We start from the raw sequence: 15,092 nt of genomic DNA on the forward strand, positions 1-15,092 counted from the left end.
GGTTCATCATAGTATATAAACACCCGTAGGCCTATTCTCTTCCTGCCTGCCCAAATAAGGACTCACAGACCAAATGTATACAGGGAGAAATAATCCAATAATATTAGATTCATACTAGATCACATCTGCCATCTATTGTACCTGAATTCTTGCACCAAACTCCCACCACCAGGGGGCAATGGTCCCACCACTTGTTGAGTGAATGCGTCCCTTTAGACAGTGTTGGCTGTTGTGCCTTCTCCACAGCTCTAATGAAACACTAGCCTTTTCCTGTACTGTTGATGTGGAGGGGATGTAAGCCCCAGAGCTCTGTTTGTTCCTGTCAGGGAGGTACTGCAGTAGACTGGAGGGTAATGCTATGGCTACTTTTCCTTTTGTAGTCCGTGATTGTCTGTAGACCCTGCCACATATGTCTCGTGTCTGGGCCGTTGAATTGAGACTCCACTTTGTCTCTATACTGATGTTTTACCTGTTTTAATTGCCTTGCGGAGTGAGTAGTTACACTGTTTGTATGCTGCCATATTCCCAGTCCCCTTGCCATGGTTAAATGCGGTGGTTCGCTCACGGGTAATGGCCCAGACAGAGGGGTGGCTGAGCCTCAGGTTTCCCCACACGGAGTGACTAACACGGGGATGCACCGCGTTGTCTTCCCTGTGCCTGGATGATTGCACAAAACAGCCTCTTTTCCTGTATACACAGACATTCGCATACAATCAATCATGACCTTCTGCACTGGAAATGTACGCTGGGGCAGTGGTGTGGTTATAGTCTATCTCCTCCGGACTGTTCGTATCCTGATTCATATTCCAGCAAACAGACATTTTGTAAATATTATTATTCAGTCTCACCTGAATAATCATTCACACCATCCTCCCTTCTGGCCAACTGCTGTCCCCTTTTTCACAAGTAATCCAATCATCACCCAAATCAACATGTAGTGAGACTTTTCCCCCTGGGCTATTATTTACCATTTGACACCTTGCCCTGAGGTGTGAATCCTGACTAGCCACTAGTTGGGCCAGTTTGTGGAGTGGACACTGCTTGTGGAGTGATGTAGGCCAGACTTCCAGAGCCCCGTTGGTCTATATAACATGATCAGTTTTACCTCAGAGTAAACAGACAGTCCTAATGAACACATTCCCAACCATGGTGCCAATCCTCATGTAGTTTAGCAGCAATAACCCATCTGGGGTTTCTCTCACTTCTGTCACCACACACACACACACACACACACTTTCTCACTCTCACACATGCTTAGTTGCATATGTCCTGTTTCACACCTCAGTATTTACACAGGAGGGTGAATTTTAGCCTTCACATTGGTCTAATTAATTTGCTCAAAACACAGACACACACACACACACACAGACTGTGGCTAAATGAATAGCAAGGTTTTACAGCCCTTCCACCACATAGCACCTCAGCACATTATCCAGTCCATCACACAATCAACACCTTGCATTCTGCAGTCCATTTGCGCAGCAGTTATATGGGTATGTAGCAACATGTGCAAGGTTTAGTGGCTAGCTTCAGGTGTTTTCACTTCTTTAATCACAGTTTCAGTTCACTTTCATTCAAATGGAGCATGATTGTGTCTGGCTGTGAAATGAGAGTTGGTGTGCAGGAAAAGGGAAGCAAGCTTGTGTTTTACTTAAACTCTGTTTCAGAATGAACTTAGTTTAGTTTCTCACTTCCTCTTTACTGTTAAACTGGATGCATTTACACCGCCCCCCCCACACACACACCTTTTAAAGGGATACGTCAGGATTTTGGCAATGAAGCCCTTTATCTACTACCCCAGAGTCTGGTGAACTCGTGGATACCATTTTTATGTCTCTGTGTGCAGTTTGAAGGAAGTTGCTAACTAGCGTTAGCACAATGACTGGAAGTCTATAGTATCTACTAGCATTCTGGGTAATAACGAACTAAACTCCCTTAATTTAAACCCACCCACCCCACACCCTACACTTCTGCCCTCAATAAACAGGGTCCAGTGCAGACCGTGTGTGTCGTGAGGAGTGTGATATAATAAGGAGGTGAGTGAGTGGGCCCCCCTTATTGATATTCTAATTGATCGCCCCCATCCCCTGCTGATCAGAGCCTGGTAACAGCTGTCTGTCGTTAGCTAAAGCAGACAACAAACAGTGGTGCACTTTACACCCTTCACACCAGAAAGCCAGGGGACAAAGAAGTGTTCCATATTTACTCCCTCAATAATGAGCGGTGATATTTATTACATGATGGTTCACTCTACTTATAGGTTGTGTTTGAACTAGATTCTATAGGTGGATATTTACAACTGCTGTTTTCAAGGAATTGACTTGATTAATTATCTGAAGTAGAATTCCTCTAGGCCTACTTTTTCACATGATGCATCAGTATCTGAGCTCAGAAGGTGTTTCTCTATTTAGTTTAGTTTTAAAACACATTTAAAAACATTAAGCAAGTTTCTCTTATCTGAGTTAGGGCTGCTCAATTAATCTCATTTTAATCTAAATTGCAATATTGACATCCATATTTTTTAATGCTATGTATGTAACATTCAAATGTAATTAGGGTCTCCTGGGAAACTCTGACCAACACTGGTTCCTACCCTGTCACAACAACGTCTACTTTACCTTGCTTTTTCATTAGTTGTCATGCCAAACAACACCAACCATAGACTCGGAATTGTTCACCGATGTGTTTTGATCTAACTTCGCAAGTAAAATCGCAATCATAATATTGGGTAAAAAAAAATTCCTTAGCAGGGTGTGTGTGTTAGTCTCTAGCAGGTTACTACCTTGTTCAAGCCAAACTTTTAGAGATCATTGTTCTGTAATACTGTCTGCACATGGTGCATAACTTTTCCATTCACTTTAACAACAGAAGCCTCACTTCATGGAATTTTCCCAGTACTACAGGTGTCCTGCATGGTTTGTGATCACACTATCCTCTCTTTGTGAGGAGCCATGCTCGTTTTCTGTAAATTCTTTAAAAATATATTTAGTGTGTGTGTGAATCGCCAACAAAAAGCAAACAGGGTTCTTCGCCTGTATAGCTCTTCACACGTCCAAGAAGAGGCCCTGTGTAGCTCAGTTGGTAGAGCATGGCGCTTGTAACGCCAGGGTTGTGGGTTCGTTTCCCACGGGGGGCCAGTATGAAAATGTATGCACTCACTAACTGTAAATCGCTCTGGATAAGAGCGTCTGCAAAAAAAAAAGTCTGATTCCTCCAATGGTAACCCACCTTAACGGTGGGAGGGGTTTGGAGAGCTTGCTCCTCCCTTTACCAGCCCTGAATATTTAAACCCTCCCTCCCTAACTCCACCTCAGACCAAAGTCTAGAATGAGAGAGCAGTAGTGTGTGGAGTTTTCTGAAGTCCCATAGCGGAGCAAGAAGAAGAGGAATAGAGGGGGACATCATTTGAAGACTAACTGGATATAGCAGAAACCTTGTTGGATTTTTTAACTCAAAGCTATGGTGGCTTACGATGAACTGGGTAGCTTGGTGACTATCAAACGGACTCTACAAGCTATAGACGGTCAGAACCAAGCCAACAAAGAGTCCGAGGTGAGATACTGGGAGAAGAAGTGATTGATCTAATATGTTCTTTCTGCTGGCTCTGTCATTTGGTATCAGTTGGACAGGAACTTGTTCTCTGCTGCGATAGCCACTAATCTCTCTTATCAGATCTGTGAGTGAATCAGCTGTTATCTCTGCTATCAAATCCAATTTTATTTGTCACATGCCTTGTAAACAACAGCTTCATATCTTACCTGAACTCTGCACCTTAGTAAGGTGTGTGTTTAGTCTCTGGCAGAACCTTGTTCAATTCAAACTTTTAGAGATTTCTGTTCTATGATACTGTCGGACTGAAGATAACTTCAACCTGTTGAGCAGAGGTCATAAAACGATCCATCCCTTTAGCTTTGCTGGTTTTTGTGTGAATCTATCTGCCCAGACAGGTAATGCAGCCTAGCCCTGGGGGATGACTAGTACCACACCAGTAGTGTAGCAGCAGGGGACAAATAGCCATACTGAAATCAGCACCATGTTTGCGACTTCTCACCTAATCTTAATATGCCATTTAGCAGACGCTTTTATCCAAAGCGACTCAGTCATGCGTGCATACATTTTTGTGTATGGGTGGTCCCGGGGATCGAACCCACTACCTTGGCGTTACAAGCGCCGTGCTCTACCAGCTGAGCTACAGAGGACCATTGTATTCTTTCATTGCAATAACATTCTAACTTGGAATTTATGGGGTTTGAAGTTGGAACTTTTAATGGCAACATTATTGCACATTTTAGTTTGCCAGTTGGGATTCCCCCAACCCCCCCAGGCTTTTCTCAGAGCCCTGGCAGTGAGTGCAGTGAAGCGTCTCTCAGGTGTGAGTGCTCACACAGCAGGCTGAGAGCATTCCTCACACACAATTAAAGGGACAGGGGGTAGAAACCCAGGTGTGCCTCTTCTCTGATTCACACAGAGCCACTGGTCAGCAGAATCCTTTTTTGACTCACTTCTCTAGTCTCCTTCCTTCCCCCATTCAAGGTCTTTGTGGTTAGATTTCGGGAAGGGGGTTCAGGGGGAAGCCAGCGGCTACATTGTTGGTAAATCAGAAAGGAGAAGTTGAGTTCTTCAATGAAGTGAGTAGTCGCGTTTCTCAACAGATGTTCATGATTGTGACACCCGTTTTTAGTTACTCTGTGATGAGTCCAGGGTAAACATTAGTGGTGTTCCACTCCCTCAGAGCCCAGCCCTGCTATCAGCTATGCTGTAATCAGTGGGATAGAGAGAGCTGCTGCAGCAGGGAGGGACAGCCAAGCAAGCAGGGATTAACACGTGGGGTTACATCAAAGGGAGGCCAGGGGCACAGGAAGGGGCTTTTGGGGGGGCTGGCTGAAAAAGTGGATAAAGTTAGTTGATGAGCCTTTGGCTCTCTGGTTGGAGATAACGAGGTAGAAGAGAATTGTGGGTAAGAGAGGAGGAAGGGGGGTTGTTATTAAAATACCACCAGAGGCCAATTTAGGACATTAGGGAAGATTTGAGTGAGTACCCATGGTCCCTCAATCTGCGTTGTATTAGGGGGTGGGGGGTCGGTTGTTGGTTGTTCCAAAGACCGTACAGAACGAAACAGTCCAGCAGCACAAATCCCGGATATGTCTGGCTTCCTGAAGGGAGTGAGACTGGACAGTGTTCCAGGGAGTTCCCTGTAGTCCAACTGCCTGGAATAGAAACTACCCCTAGTCCTATCAGTCTGCATGTTGCTCTCTCCAGCTGATAGTAACACTGGGTGGGCGTACAAAGAACAGCACCAATGGCCTTTGTTATTCCAGGGCCGGTCTCCAAATGACAGGAAAGGCACAATGGGCAACACGTTTCCAAAGTTTACATTGGAAGACCCCTTGATTTCCAAAGCAAATTTACCCTCTAAGTTTCCATTGTCCAATGGGGTTTACAGCACACTAGTTGGACACAGTGTGCCTGTTATGGTCCTCTCTCCACTCAGTAATGAGGCCCATTTTAAAATAAAGTCTAAAGCGGTTTAAACCGGTCCTGTGTTTAGGATTGGGATTCCTTTCTGACCATACCATTTCTCGACCACCGTCAGAGTGGTTCGGATGTGGTCAGTGCTAGTCCTCTCGGTTTATTGGCTCTGGGATAGAGTGGTTTAGATAAGTTCCTGGACTGTCTGGCGGTCCTGGTCAAAGACCCGACCACATTTGGATCATGACCCTAGCTGGCTGCAGTCACGGTGGCTTTTACGCCAGACTCTGTGGTAGATCTGTTCTGCAGCTGTGGTCTGCTTCTGGGGCCAGGAGGAGCCTGAATGGCTCTCTGTTCCCCCAGTTTCGCTGAGCCAAGGCAAAACCCCATTCATCCTGAGTCAGGAGAAGGCTCAGAGAGTTTAAGAGCTTGGGGGTTCAAATAGAGCATGCAGCATAGATTTCATAAGACAGATTTTTTTCTTCCCAAATCATGTCTAAGAGCATGATGATTCTGGTTTTGGCTGTTTTTGAAGAGGTCTCTCTCACAGTCTATGAATTCATTACCTCAGATCTGCAGTGCTTTGATATCTGATGTTTGTTGCTGTTGGCAGGGGGCCAGTGCATTGGCAGGGGAGTGTTGCGGTCTCCCTCTCCCTGCCTCAGGGCTCAGTACAGGGGGGTGAAGCGGGATTACCTGGCACAGGTGTGGTGCTTCTCTCACGCGACGAGGGCTCCAGGTCCTGTTCCAACTCGCGCCCACAAACCCCCCACGCCACCCCCCGTGACTCCTAAAAAAAAAAAAGACTGAGAATTCCAGTATTCTAGTGCCTGTTTAGGACGAGGCCTGTTAGTTCCTCTCTGTCTCTCACTGGTGGTCTTCCGTCCAGAGTCACACCAGTTTTACTGTAGCTGTCCAAACACAGCACCGTCCTGTCCCGTACCTCACTGAACTCTGGGAGACGGGAGTTAAACGATGAGGCCTTTTGTTTTCCCATGTTTGAGTGACTGAACAGCCCCTGTCTCACGGCCCGTTTACTTTAGTCAGGCCATAATGCTGAGTAGTTGTGTGTGCGTGTGTGTGTATTGTGAGTGTGTTAGACAGCTGAAAGCAGGGGTCCCGTGCATTCCTGGCATGCCTCCAGGCCCCTTCTCTGGTCGGCGCCTCTGGGCTGCAGTCAGAAAGGGAGTCTTTGTGCTCCCCCAGCCTGCCCTGGGCTCCTCAGTCCTCACATGATGGAGGCAACAGCTGCTGGGGCTGCTGCGTCCTCCTGCCCACTGTCTCTATGGCCTGACCTCGGCTCTAACCCCCTCCTCCCTAGTAACAGTCTCATGACAAAGTCCCTTGTGGAGGTAGTGTCACCGATAGGGATTCATGGCTTACATCATGAGGGCCAAGTGATATCAGTCATAGCGACGCTTCTAGCTGTTTCCTGGTGAGGCTTCTGCTAAAAGAGTTTATGGGTTTATGGTAAATGAGAAAGGAAGTTGAGAATCCGAGGCCTTATCTGTGTTTCCCCCCTCTCTCTCTCTTCTCTCCAGGAACCCAGCAACAAGCGTGTCCGTCCTCTCGGCAGGGTGACCTCGCTGGCTAACCTCATCTCCCCCGTGAAGAATGGGGCCGTCCGGCGCTTCGGCCAGACCATCCAGTCCATGTCCTTCCGGGGCGATGGCAATGGTGGCAAGACGCCGGGCGTGCCCCAGAAGCCATGCAGCAAGGCGGCGGCGCCCACGCCGCCCAAGAGACGCAACAGCACGCTGTGGTCGGAGACATTAGACGTCCACCAGAAGGGCACCTTCTCCACCAAGGAGATCAAGAGACAGGAGGTGAGAATCGGCACCGTCACCATAGATTCTCACATCTCTTTTCACACAAATCGCAATAGAGAAAGAACGGGAACTCGGCTGCAACAATAGATGTTGTGATGAGCTTAGAACAGAGTGAGGTAAGAGACTGAACCACATACCTGATGTCTAGTTCGGCTGGCCCTGCTAAAGCGCTCCAGATGACTGAGTGCGCTCCAGGTCACAAAGCCAGCCGCCACGGTATTCAACCTAGCCTGGGACAGAGGTATTAAAGCCAGAGGGCTGGGGCGGTTTTCCTGCCCTCCTTTACCCCCCCTTCTCTGTTTTTCTCCTTTGATAATCAGACAAGAGTTCAGACTTTTGTTTGTTTGGAAGGTCCCCTCGGTATTTGTGCTGAGTGAGCTAAGTGGGTTTAGAAAGCGGTCAGGGACCAGTTTGTCACCAGTCTGTTCCAGAGCTGGTGTCTGACGTCACTAATATACCCCTGGCCTGACAGACCTCTCAACCAACAGTCAGAATACTCAGAAACCATAAACAACGCTCAGTACAGAGAGAGACAGAGAACTAGAGGGTAATGGAGAGAGAAGGGACCCAAGAATTTGGCAACTCATTGACCTCAGTAATTTGGCGTTGATTTGTCCTCTTACTTTAATGTGTACTCAGTAATTTGGTGTCCTCTTTAGTTTGATGCGGTTTAATATGTACTCGGTGTTTTAATTTAGCATGACATCCTGTTCCATTATGTTTTTAAATATAAATCTCCTTCCTCCTCAGGCCATATTTGAGTTGACTCGCGGAGAACAGGACCTGATTGAGGACCTCCAACTCGCACGCAAGGTTCGTACTTTATTTAAAACCCTCAGAAAGTACATATTAAGTACATATTATACAATCAGAGACTAGTTGGAAGCTCTCCTCTAAACATGACCGACCATTACCCATTTAGCTATAAAAAGAAAGGAATGATTCCATTCCATTTCTCTCTCACTAAAACCTTTCCTCCAGTGCTAAACTTAGCCTCCCTCTCTCTTTCTAAATAAGCTGTTGAATGACTGCTTGGCTCTATTTTCTCTCTCCTCCAGGCGTACCACGACCCCATGCTGAAGCTGAGTATCATGTCGGAGGAGGAGCTGACCCATATCTTCGGGGACCTGGATGCCTACATCCCCCTCCACGAGGACCTGCTGGCCCAGCTGGCCAGAGCCACCGGCCCCGACGGCACCGTGGGACAGATAGGACAGATCGTCGTCAGCTGGGTACGTACCAGAGCCTGTGCCCACTCAACTTTGACCTCTCTATCGCTCTACCTGTATAAGTGTTTATCTAGCAGGGACCAAAGTGTTGAAGATGTCATAAAGATGCCCCTTTATGACATGTCTGTATGTTTTATCTTGCAGTGAATGGCCAAAGTGCTAACGGTACGGTACATCTCTCTCCCCTCCAGTTGCCAGGGCTCAATGCATACCGAGATTACTGCAGTAACCAGGTGGCGGCCAAGGCCCTGTTGGACCAGAAGAAACAGGACCGGAGGGTGCAGGACTTCCTGCAGCGCTGCCTGGAGTCTCCCTTCAGCAGGAAGCTGGACCTGTGGAGCTTCCTGGACATCCCCCGCTCCCGTCTGTTCAAATACCCCCTCCTGCTCAGAGAGATCCTCAAACACACAGCGCCCGAGCACCCCGACACGCCCCGCCTGGAGCAAGCGGTGAGTGGAGCGAAGGACACACACAAAGATTTATGAATACAGCATTCTGAAACCATCAAATATATAATTGTATCCTATCAGTTTGTGACTATAACAGTGTGTATATGTGTGTGTCTCCAGATCACCATCATCCAGGGTGTGTTGTCTGACATCAACATGAAGAAGGGGGAGTCAGAGAGCCAGTACTACATAGACAAACTGGAGTATCTGGACGACAGGCAAAGAGACCCGCGCATCGACCAGTGCAAGAGTCTGTTGTGTCACGGCGAGCTACGCAACAAGAGCGGAACAGTGAGTTTAGAACACACGCATACACACACACATTATAATGCTAAAAGGCACACACTCGCACCCCAATCCACCTAAAGCAATGATTCTTCCCTGGCTCCTCCTAACCCTCACGTGCACCAACATGAGCTGTGCACCCCCAAATAAGGCAGTTGGGGCCAAAACGTGGACCTTTTTAATTTCAAACGAACCGCATAACACATGAATTACATAACCACATGAGAATCTCTACCAATGATAACAAGTCCTCAGGAAAAAAAAACTGTTGGCAGATGAGAATGTGAGAAACTATGCCTGAAATTAAACAAAACGTTGGCAATGATTTTATTTTAATAATGATTTTTAATCGTCTCCTTCCTTTTGTCCCCCCTCCCTCCAGAAGCTGCACGTGTTCCTGTTCACAGAGCTGTTGGTAATGACCCGGTCTGTGACGAGGAACGAGCACCACTGTTTCCAGGTGTACCGGCAGCCAATCCCGGTGCAGGACTTGGTGCTGGAGGACCTACAGGATGGAGACGTCAAGATGGGTGGCTCCTTCAGAGGAGCATTCAGTAACTCAGACAAAGGTGAGCCCCTGACCCCTCACCTATGACCTTCCATGTCTAGCTGGAGGTTAAAGCCTGTAACTGAAACTGATGGTTAATCTAACCTCTCGTTCTCTGTTCATCTCTTCAGCCAAGAACATCTTCCGTGTGCGTTTCCATGACCCGTCTCAGGGCCAGTCCCACACGCTGCAGGTCAATGACGTCTTCCACAAGCAGCAGTGGCTCAACTGCCTGCGCAGCGCCATCTCCGTCCACCACCCCGCGGACGCCGCTGTCACCACACCCGCCTCCTCCCCGGCAGCCGACGCCCACTCCAAGCGGCGCTCCTCCAAAATCTCCGCCATCATCCACATAGAGGAGGCCAATGAGAACTGCCCTCTGACGCCCGCAGGTGCAACGTCCGCCCCCAGTTCGCCATGTGGGGACGAGACCCCCAGCCCCACCTCAACGTCTCCCTCCTCCCGCTCCTCATCCTCCTCTTCATCACCACTATCCTCCCCGTCGCCCAAACACAAAACCAAAAAGGACAAGCGCTCCCTCTGTGCCTTAGGGAAGAGGAAGGAGACCATGGTGTAATTAGAGGAGGGGAGAAAATGGACTCCTGGGCGATCGGACAATATGTTTGTACATAAGGAGGGGGAAGGGGGGGGCGGGGGGCTGGGTGTCCCCTCCCCGTGGGACTTTTATTTATGTGTCTGTTTATTATTACAACAGTGTTTTGTGTTACTGTCCCCATTGGCAGCTATTTACTTTACCCTTCCATCCCTCCACTGTTTGGTTCTGTCCACAAAGGGGCTAAGTGCATACCATTCAGTATTCTGGAGAGGCCTGCTTGGCTTTCACTAATTCTATAAGGGAAGCATAACAAGAAGCAAACACACTCATGTGTTGGAGAGAAGTCGTGCATCTAGTCCTGTTTACTGTTTGATTTGTATTAAAACATTATTTTAGAATCATTTAAAAATTTTTTTAACTTTAACTCCTTTTATTTTATTTTATCAATCTGAATCTTACTGTAGCTCTATGTTTTAAAACAGCACTGTTTCTAGCTTTTAGCTGAAGTTATTTAAATGTTTTTGGGGATGTGGAGGTGGATAGAGGGGTAGAGTTCCCACAAAAGATGAGATGCATACGAAACATTAATTTGTTTTTTCCAGTTATTAGAACTGTTAAGGTCCCCTGGATTGATGAGGAATTGAAAAACTGTGTAGTTGAGAGAAATAAAGCAAAGGGAGTGGCAAATATGTCTGGCTTCACATCTGATTGGCAGACATATTGTAAATTGAGAAATTATGTGACTAAACTGGGGCCCCATGTAGCTCAGTTGGTAGAGCATGGCGCTTGCAACGCCAGGGTTGTGGGTTCGTTTCCCACGGGGGGCCAGTATGAAAAATGTATGCACTCACTAACTGTAAGTCGCTCTGGATAAGAGCGTCTGCTAAATGACTAAAATGTAAAATGTAAATGAAACTGAAAACTATAATTGTCTCTAAGTCCGATTCATAGCTGTACTGGAGGACAGGTCTTATTTTTGTACATTCCTAATAACAGATTTTTTTTTGATCCGCCCATCTTTTTGTATCTACTGCAGTTAAAGGCCTTCATTTTAATCAAATCGCATTCAATTGTATCTATTTTTTTAATTGAACAAAACATACATTGCTACAGAATGTAGTAATGCCATGTAATTTGATGTCAACGCATATCAAATGAGGTATTTTGTTTTACTACAATGTAAAAACAATTTAAACTGAGCCATGTTGGTTTAAAAAGCTGACTCTTCCGAATATAAAAAAAAAATTGATCACTTTTCAATGTAGCAATCTTGCACGGAGCTTTAGTTGTTGACACTACCACTGCCCGGCCACAGTAGTGGCAGCAGCATATACATGCTTGTCTGATGGTTTGGGATCTACTGAGGAGATGACCTATAGCTGAAAGAAAGAAGATGGGTTGAGAAAAGCAAGAGTATGTTAGCAGAAGGCTTGAGAGATGTGGAAAAAAAGAGGGAAATGTTGAATGTGTTGGAACTGAGAAGTTGGGGTTTTTGTTTCAAGGTGTGTGTAGCCACTAGCCACGCAATGATATAGTTCTGAGTGAGCTGTGATGTGGTGCCTTGTCAAAAATGGAGGTTTGAGGCACTGGTCAAAAGCCAGTGAGAGAAATTTAAAAGAAAGACTATGTATGTTGGAGGGAGAAAACAGATGAAGGTGTTGTGAAAGTGTTGAAGAAGGAAAATATGAGTGTAGATGTTTGACTGTACTGAAAAGTAAAGGGCTATGTGATATGACTGCCATGGCCTGTATGTATGTGGTGCAAAAATCTATAATAAAGATCTGTGTAAGATTTGCATCTGACCTCTTGAGTTACTATCTTTCTTTCTATTTTCTTCCACTAAGTGGACTGAATGATCTGACCCGAATAACTGTACGTGTCATACATAAACACACAATCATCATCATTGGCTGTTGATTGCTGTCTTGGTAACTGGTTTAGAGTTCTCTGAATTGTTTATAGATAGTTGATGGTGTGACGACAATGATTACACCATTATGTCATCTCTTAGTCTTGGTTATAACAGGCAAATTACTCAACTTTCCATGGCATTGTGATGACCCCATTAAACAAAGCAGAGCTCATAATTTGGAAATCTAATCTTTTCTAAACATTCGCCGACAGTTCCTCACGTGGGCAACTACAAGCAAAACATGTTTCCACTTTCAGAGTTATGATGAAATACAGTGCATTCAGAAAGTATTCAGACCGCTTGACTCTTTCCACATTTTGTTACGTTACAGCCTTATTCTAAAATTGATTAAGTTGTTTTTTTCCCTCATCAATCTACACACAATACCCCATAATGACAAAGCAAAAACAGGTTTTTAGAAATGTTAGCAAATGTATAAAATAAACATAATTATTACATTTGCGTAAGTATTCAGCACCTTTACTCAGTACTTTGTTGAAGCACCTTTGGCAGCGATTATAGCCTAGAGTCTTCTTGCGTATGACTACAAGCTTGGCACACCTGTATTTGGGGAGTTTCTCCCATTCTTCTCTGCAGATCCTCTCAAGCACTGTTAGGTTGGATGGGGAGCGTTGCTGCACAGCTATTTTCAGGTCTCTCCAGAGATGTTCGTTCGGGTTCAAGTCCGGGCTCTGGCTGGGCAACTCAAGGACATTCTGAGACTTGTTCTGAAGCCACTCCTGCATTGTCTTGGCTGTGTGCTTAGGGTAGTTGTCTTGTTGGAAGGTGAACCTTCGCCCCAGTCTGAGGTCTGGAGCAGGTTTTCATCAAGGATCTCTCTGTACTTTGCTCTGTTAATCTCCCAGTCCCTGCTGCTGAAAAACATCCCCACAGCATGATGCTGCCATCACCATGCTTCACCGTAGGGATGGTGCCAGGTTTCCTCCAGACGTGATGCTTGGCATTCAGGCCAAAGAGTTCAATCTTGGTTTCATCAGACCAGAGAATCCTGTTTCTCATGATCTGAGAGTCTTTTAATGCCTTTTGGCAATTCCAAGTGGGCTGTCATGTGCCTTTTACTGAGGAGTGGCTTCCGTCTGGCCACCCTACCATAAAGGCCTGATTGGTGGAGTGTTGCAGAGATTGTTGTCCTTCTAGAAGGTTCTCCCATCTCCACAGAGGAACTCTGGAGCTCTGTCAGAGTGACCATTGGGTTCTTGGTCACCTCCCTGACCAAGGCCCTTCTCCCCCAATTGCTCAGTTTGGGCGGGCGGCCAGCTCTAGGAAGAGTCTGGGTGGTTCCAAACTTCTTCCATTTAAGAATGATGGAGGCCACTGTGTTCTTGGGGACCTTCAAACTGCAGACATTTTTTGGACCCTTCCCCAGATCTGTGCCTCGACACAATCCAGGTGAAAGCTATGATCCCTTATTGATGTCACTTGTTAAATCCACTTCAATCAGTGTAGATGAAGGGGAGGAGACCGGTTAAAGAAGGATTTTTAAGCCTTGAGACAATGTGTCAAGAACTGTAAAGCTGCTGGGTTTTTCACGCTCAACAGTTTCCGTGTGTATCAAGAATGGTCCACCACCCAAAGGACATCCAGCCAACTTGACACAACTGTGGGAAACATTGGTGTCAACATGGGCCAGCAACACTCTGTGGAACGCTTTCGACACCTTGTAGAGTCCATGACCCAACGAATTGAGGATGTTCTGAGGGCAAAAGGGGGTGGTACAACTCAATATTAGGAAGGTGTTCCTAATGTTTGGTAAACTCAGTGTATAATGTGTGTGTCCAAGAATGTGATTGGTAATATAGTGGCAACATAAGTATGGGGTTAAGTTATGGGCTATGGGCGAGAGAGAGAGAGTTAGGGAGTCCATTGCAGACATCACTGTAAACACATTCATGTCCAGCAGCATAAAGTCATTTGTTAGACTGGTTTAATTTCCAGCCATTTTAATTGGTCTCTGTGCAGCCAGTGCCGCTTGGCAGGGCCCGGCTGGGGTTCAGCTTTTATGGCAAAATGGCCTCATGTCTGCTTTTCAGTAATAGGAGAATTCTCAGAGCATTCGCTCACTCTCCACAAAGCAAACCTGCTTTTGCATATTTACTTTAACCCAGGCCTGATATACACAAGTACGTAAGTGTCACAAATGGATACTTAACGTTATTGGCCAGTGAGGTAATTTAAGAAGGGTCTTATCAAGGGTCTGCAGTCAGTAGAAACTAAAACATTTACGTACATTGTTTTTATCTGCTTGAGGAAAGGGATATTTTGTGCTTTTTGGTTGGATTCATACAAAGAAAGTCAAAATGAGAAATGATTGTCATTTAACAACCTTGACTGAGACTAAACATTAACTAGTGTCAGGTCACTGCTTGAGGGGTTGTTAGGCTCCAAGACCTATGAAAGTATTACAACACTCTCATCACTGTGTTAAACTCATGTATTGTTTTCTTGTGTTTTCCTTTGACCCCCAATAAGGAGAACTGGTAACATCCATCGTTGCGCTACACTATTATACACAATCTTACTTCCTCTTTGGAGCGGAAGGGAGGAGGGGAGTCACTCGGGAGAAAACCCCCAGGCGTTCGCTGTTGTCTTTTGTGCCTAAGGTGTTTCTAAACAAACAAGGGAACGTTTGGCTGAAAGTGGTCGATAAAACTGCCAAGCACGCCATTAATACTAACAACTGCGGTTGCGTAACAGGTCTGTGTCTCAATTATGTACTTTTGAGGTGTGGATGTACAGTGGGGGAAAAAAGTATTTAGTCAGCCACCAATTGTGCAAGTTCTCCCACTTAAAAAGAT

The 15,092-nt window shown here is 46.0% G+C and overlaps 1 protein-coding gene and 1 non-coding gene across 3 annotated transcripts in view; both read left to right on the forward strand.

Moving 5' to 3' along the window:
* LOC121543554 (neuroepithelial cell-transforming gene 1 protein-like) overlaps window positions 1-10,450 on the forward strand; it is a 36,126-nt gene extending 25,676 nt beyond the window's left edge. The window contains exons 1-8 of one of the 2 annotated variants that reach the window (XM_045208884.1): window positions 3,329-3,552; window positions 7,011-7,295; window positions 8,049-8,111; window positions 8,357-8,530; window positions 8,719-8,976; window positions 9,097-9,267; window positions 9,644-9,830; window positions 9,940-10,450. In XM_045208884.1, the coding sequence (XP_045064819.1) occupies window positions 3,460-3,552; window positions 7,011-7,295; window positions 8,049-8,111; window positions 8,357-8,530; window positions 8,719-8,976; window positions 9,097-9,267; window positions 9,644-9,830; window positions 9,940-10,385 (1,677 nt within the window). In that variant the 5' untranslated portion in view covers window positions 3,329-3,459 and the 3' untranslated portion in view covers window positions 10,386-10,450. Of the gene's footprint in view, window positions 1-3,328; window positions 3,553-7,010; window positions 7,296-8,048; window positions 8,112-8,356; window positions 8,531-8,718; window positions 8,977-9,096; window positions 9,268-9,643; window positions 9,831-9,939 lie in introns of those variants that run through there. The other variant, XM_045208883.1, reaches the window with a different exon arrangement.
* On the forward strand, window positions 3,062-3,137 carry trnat-ugu. The gene has a single exon. It is a non-coding gene; the product is annotated as a tRNA-Thr (tRNA).
* Window positions 10,451-15,092: the final 4,642 nt, after the last annotated feature.

The sequence above is a fragment of the Coregonus clupeaformis genome, chromosome 28 (assembly GCF_020615455.1).
Source record: "Coregonus clupeaformis isolate EN_2021a chromosome 28, ASM2061545v1, whole genome shotgun sequence".
Taxonomy (NCBI): domain Eukaryota; kingdom Metazoa; phylum Chordata; class Actinopteri; order Salmoniformes; family Salmonidae; genus Coregonus; species Coregonus clupeaformis.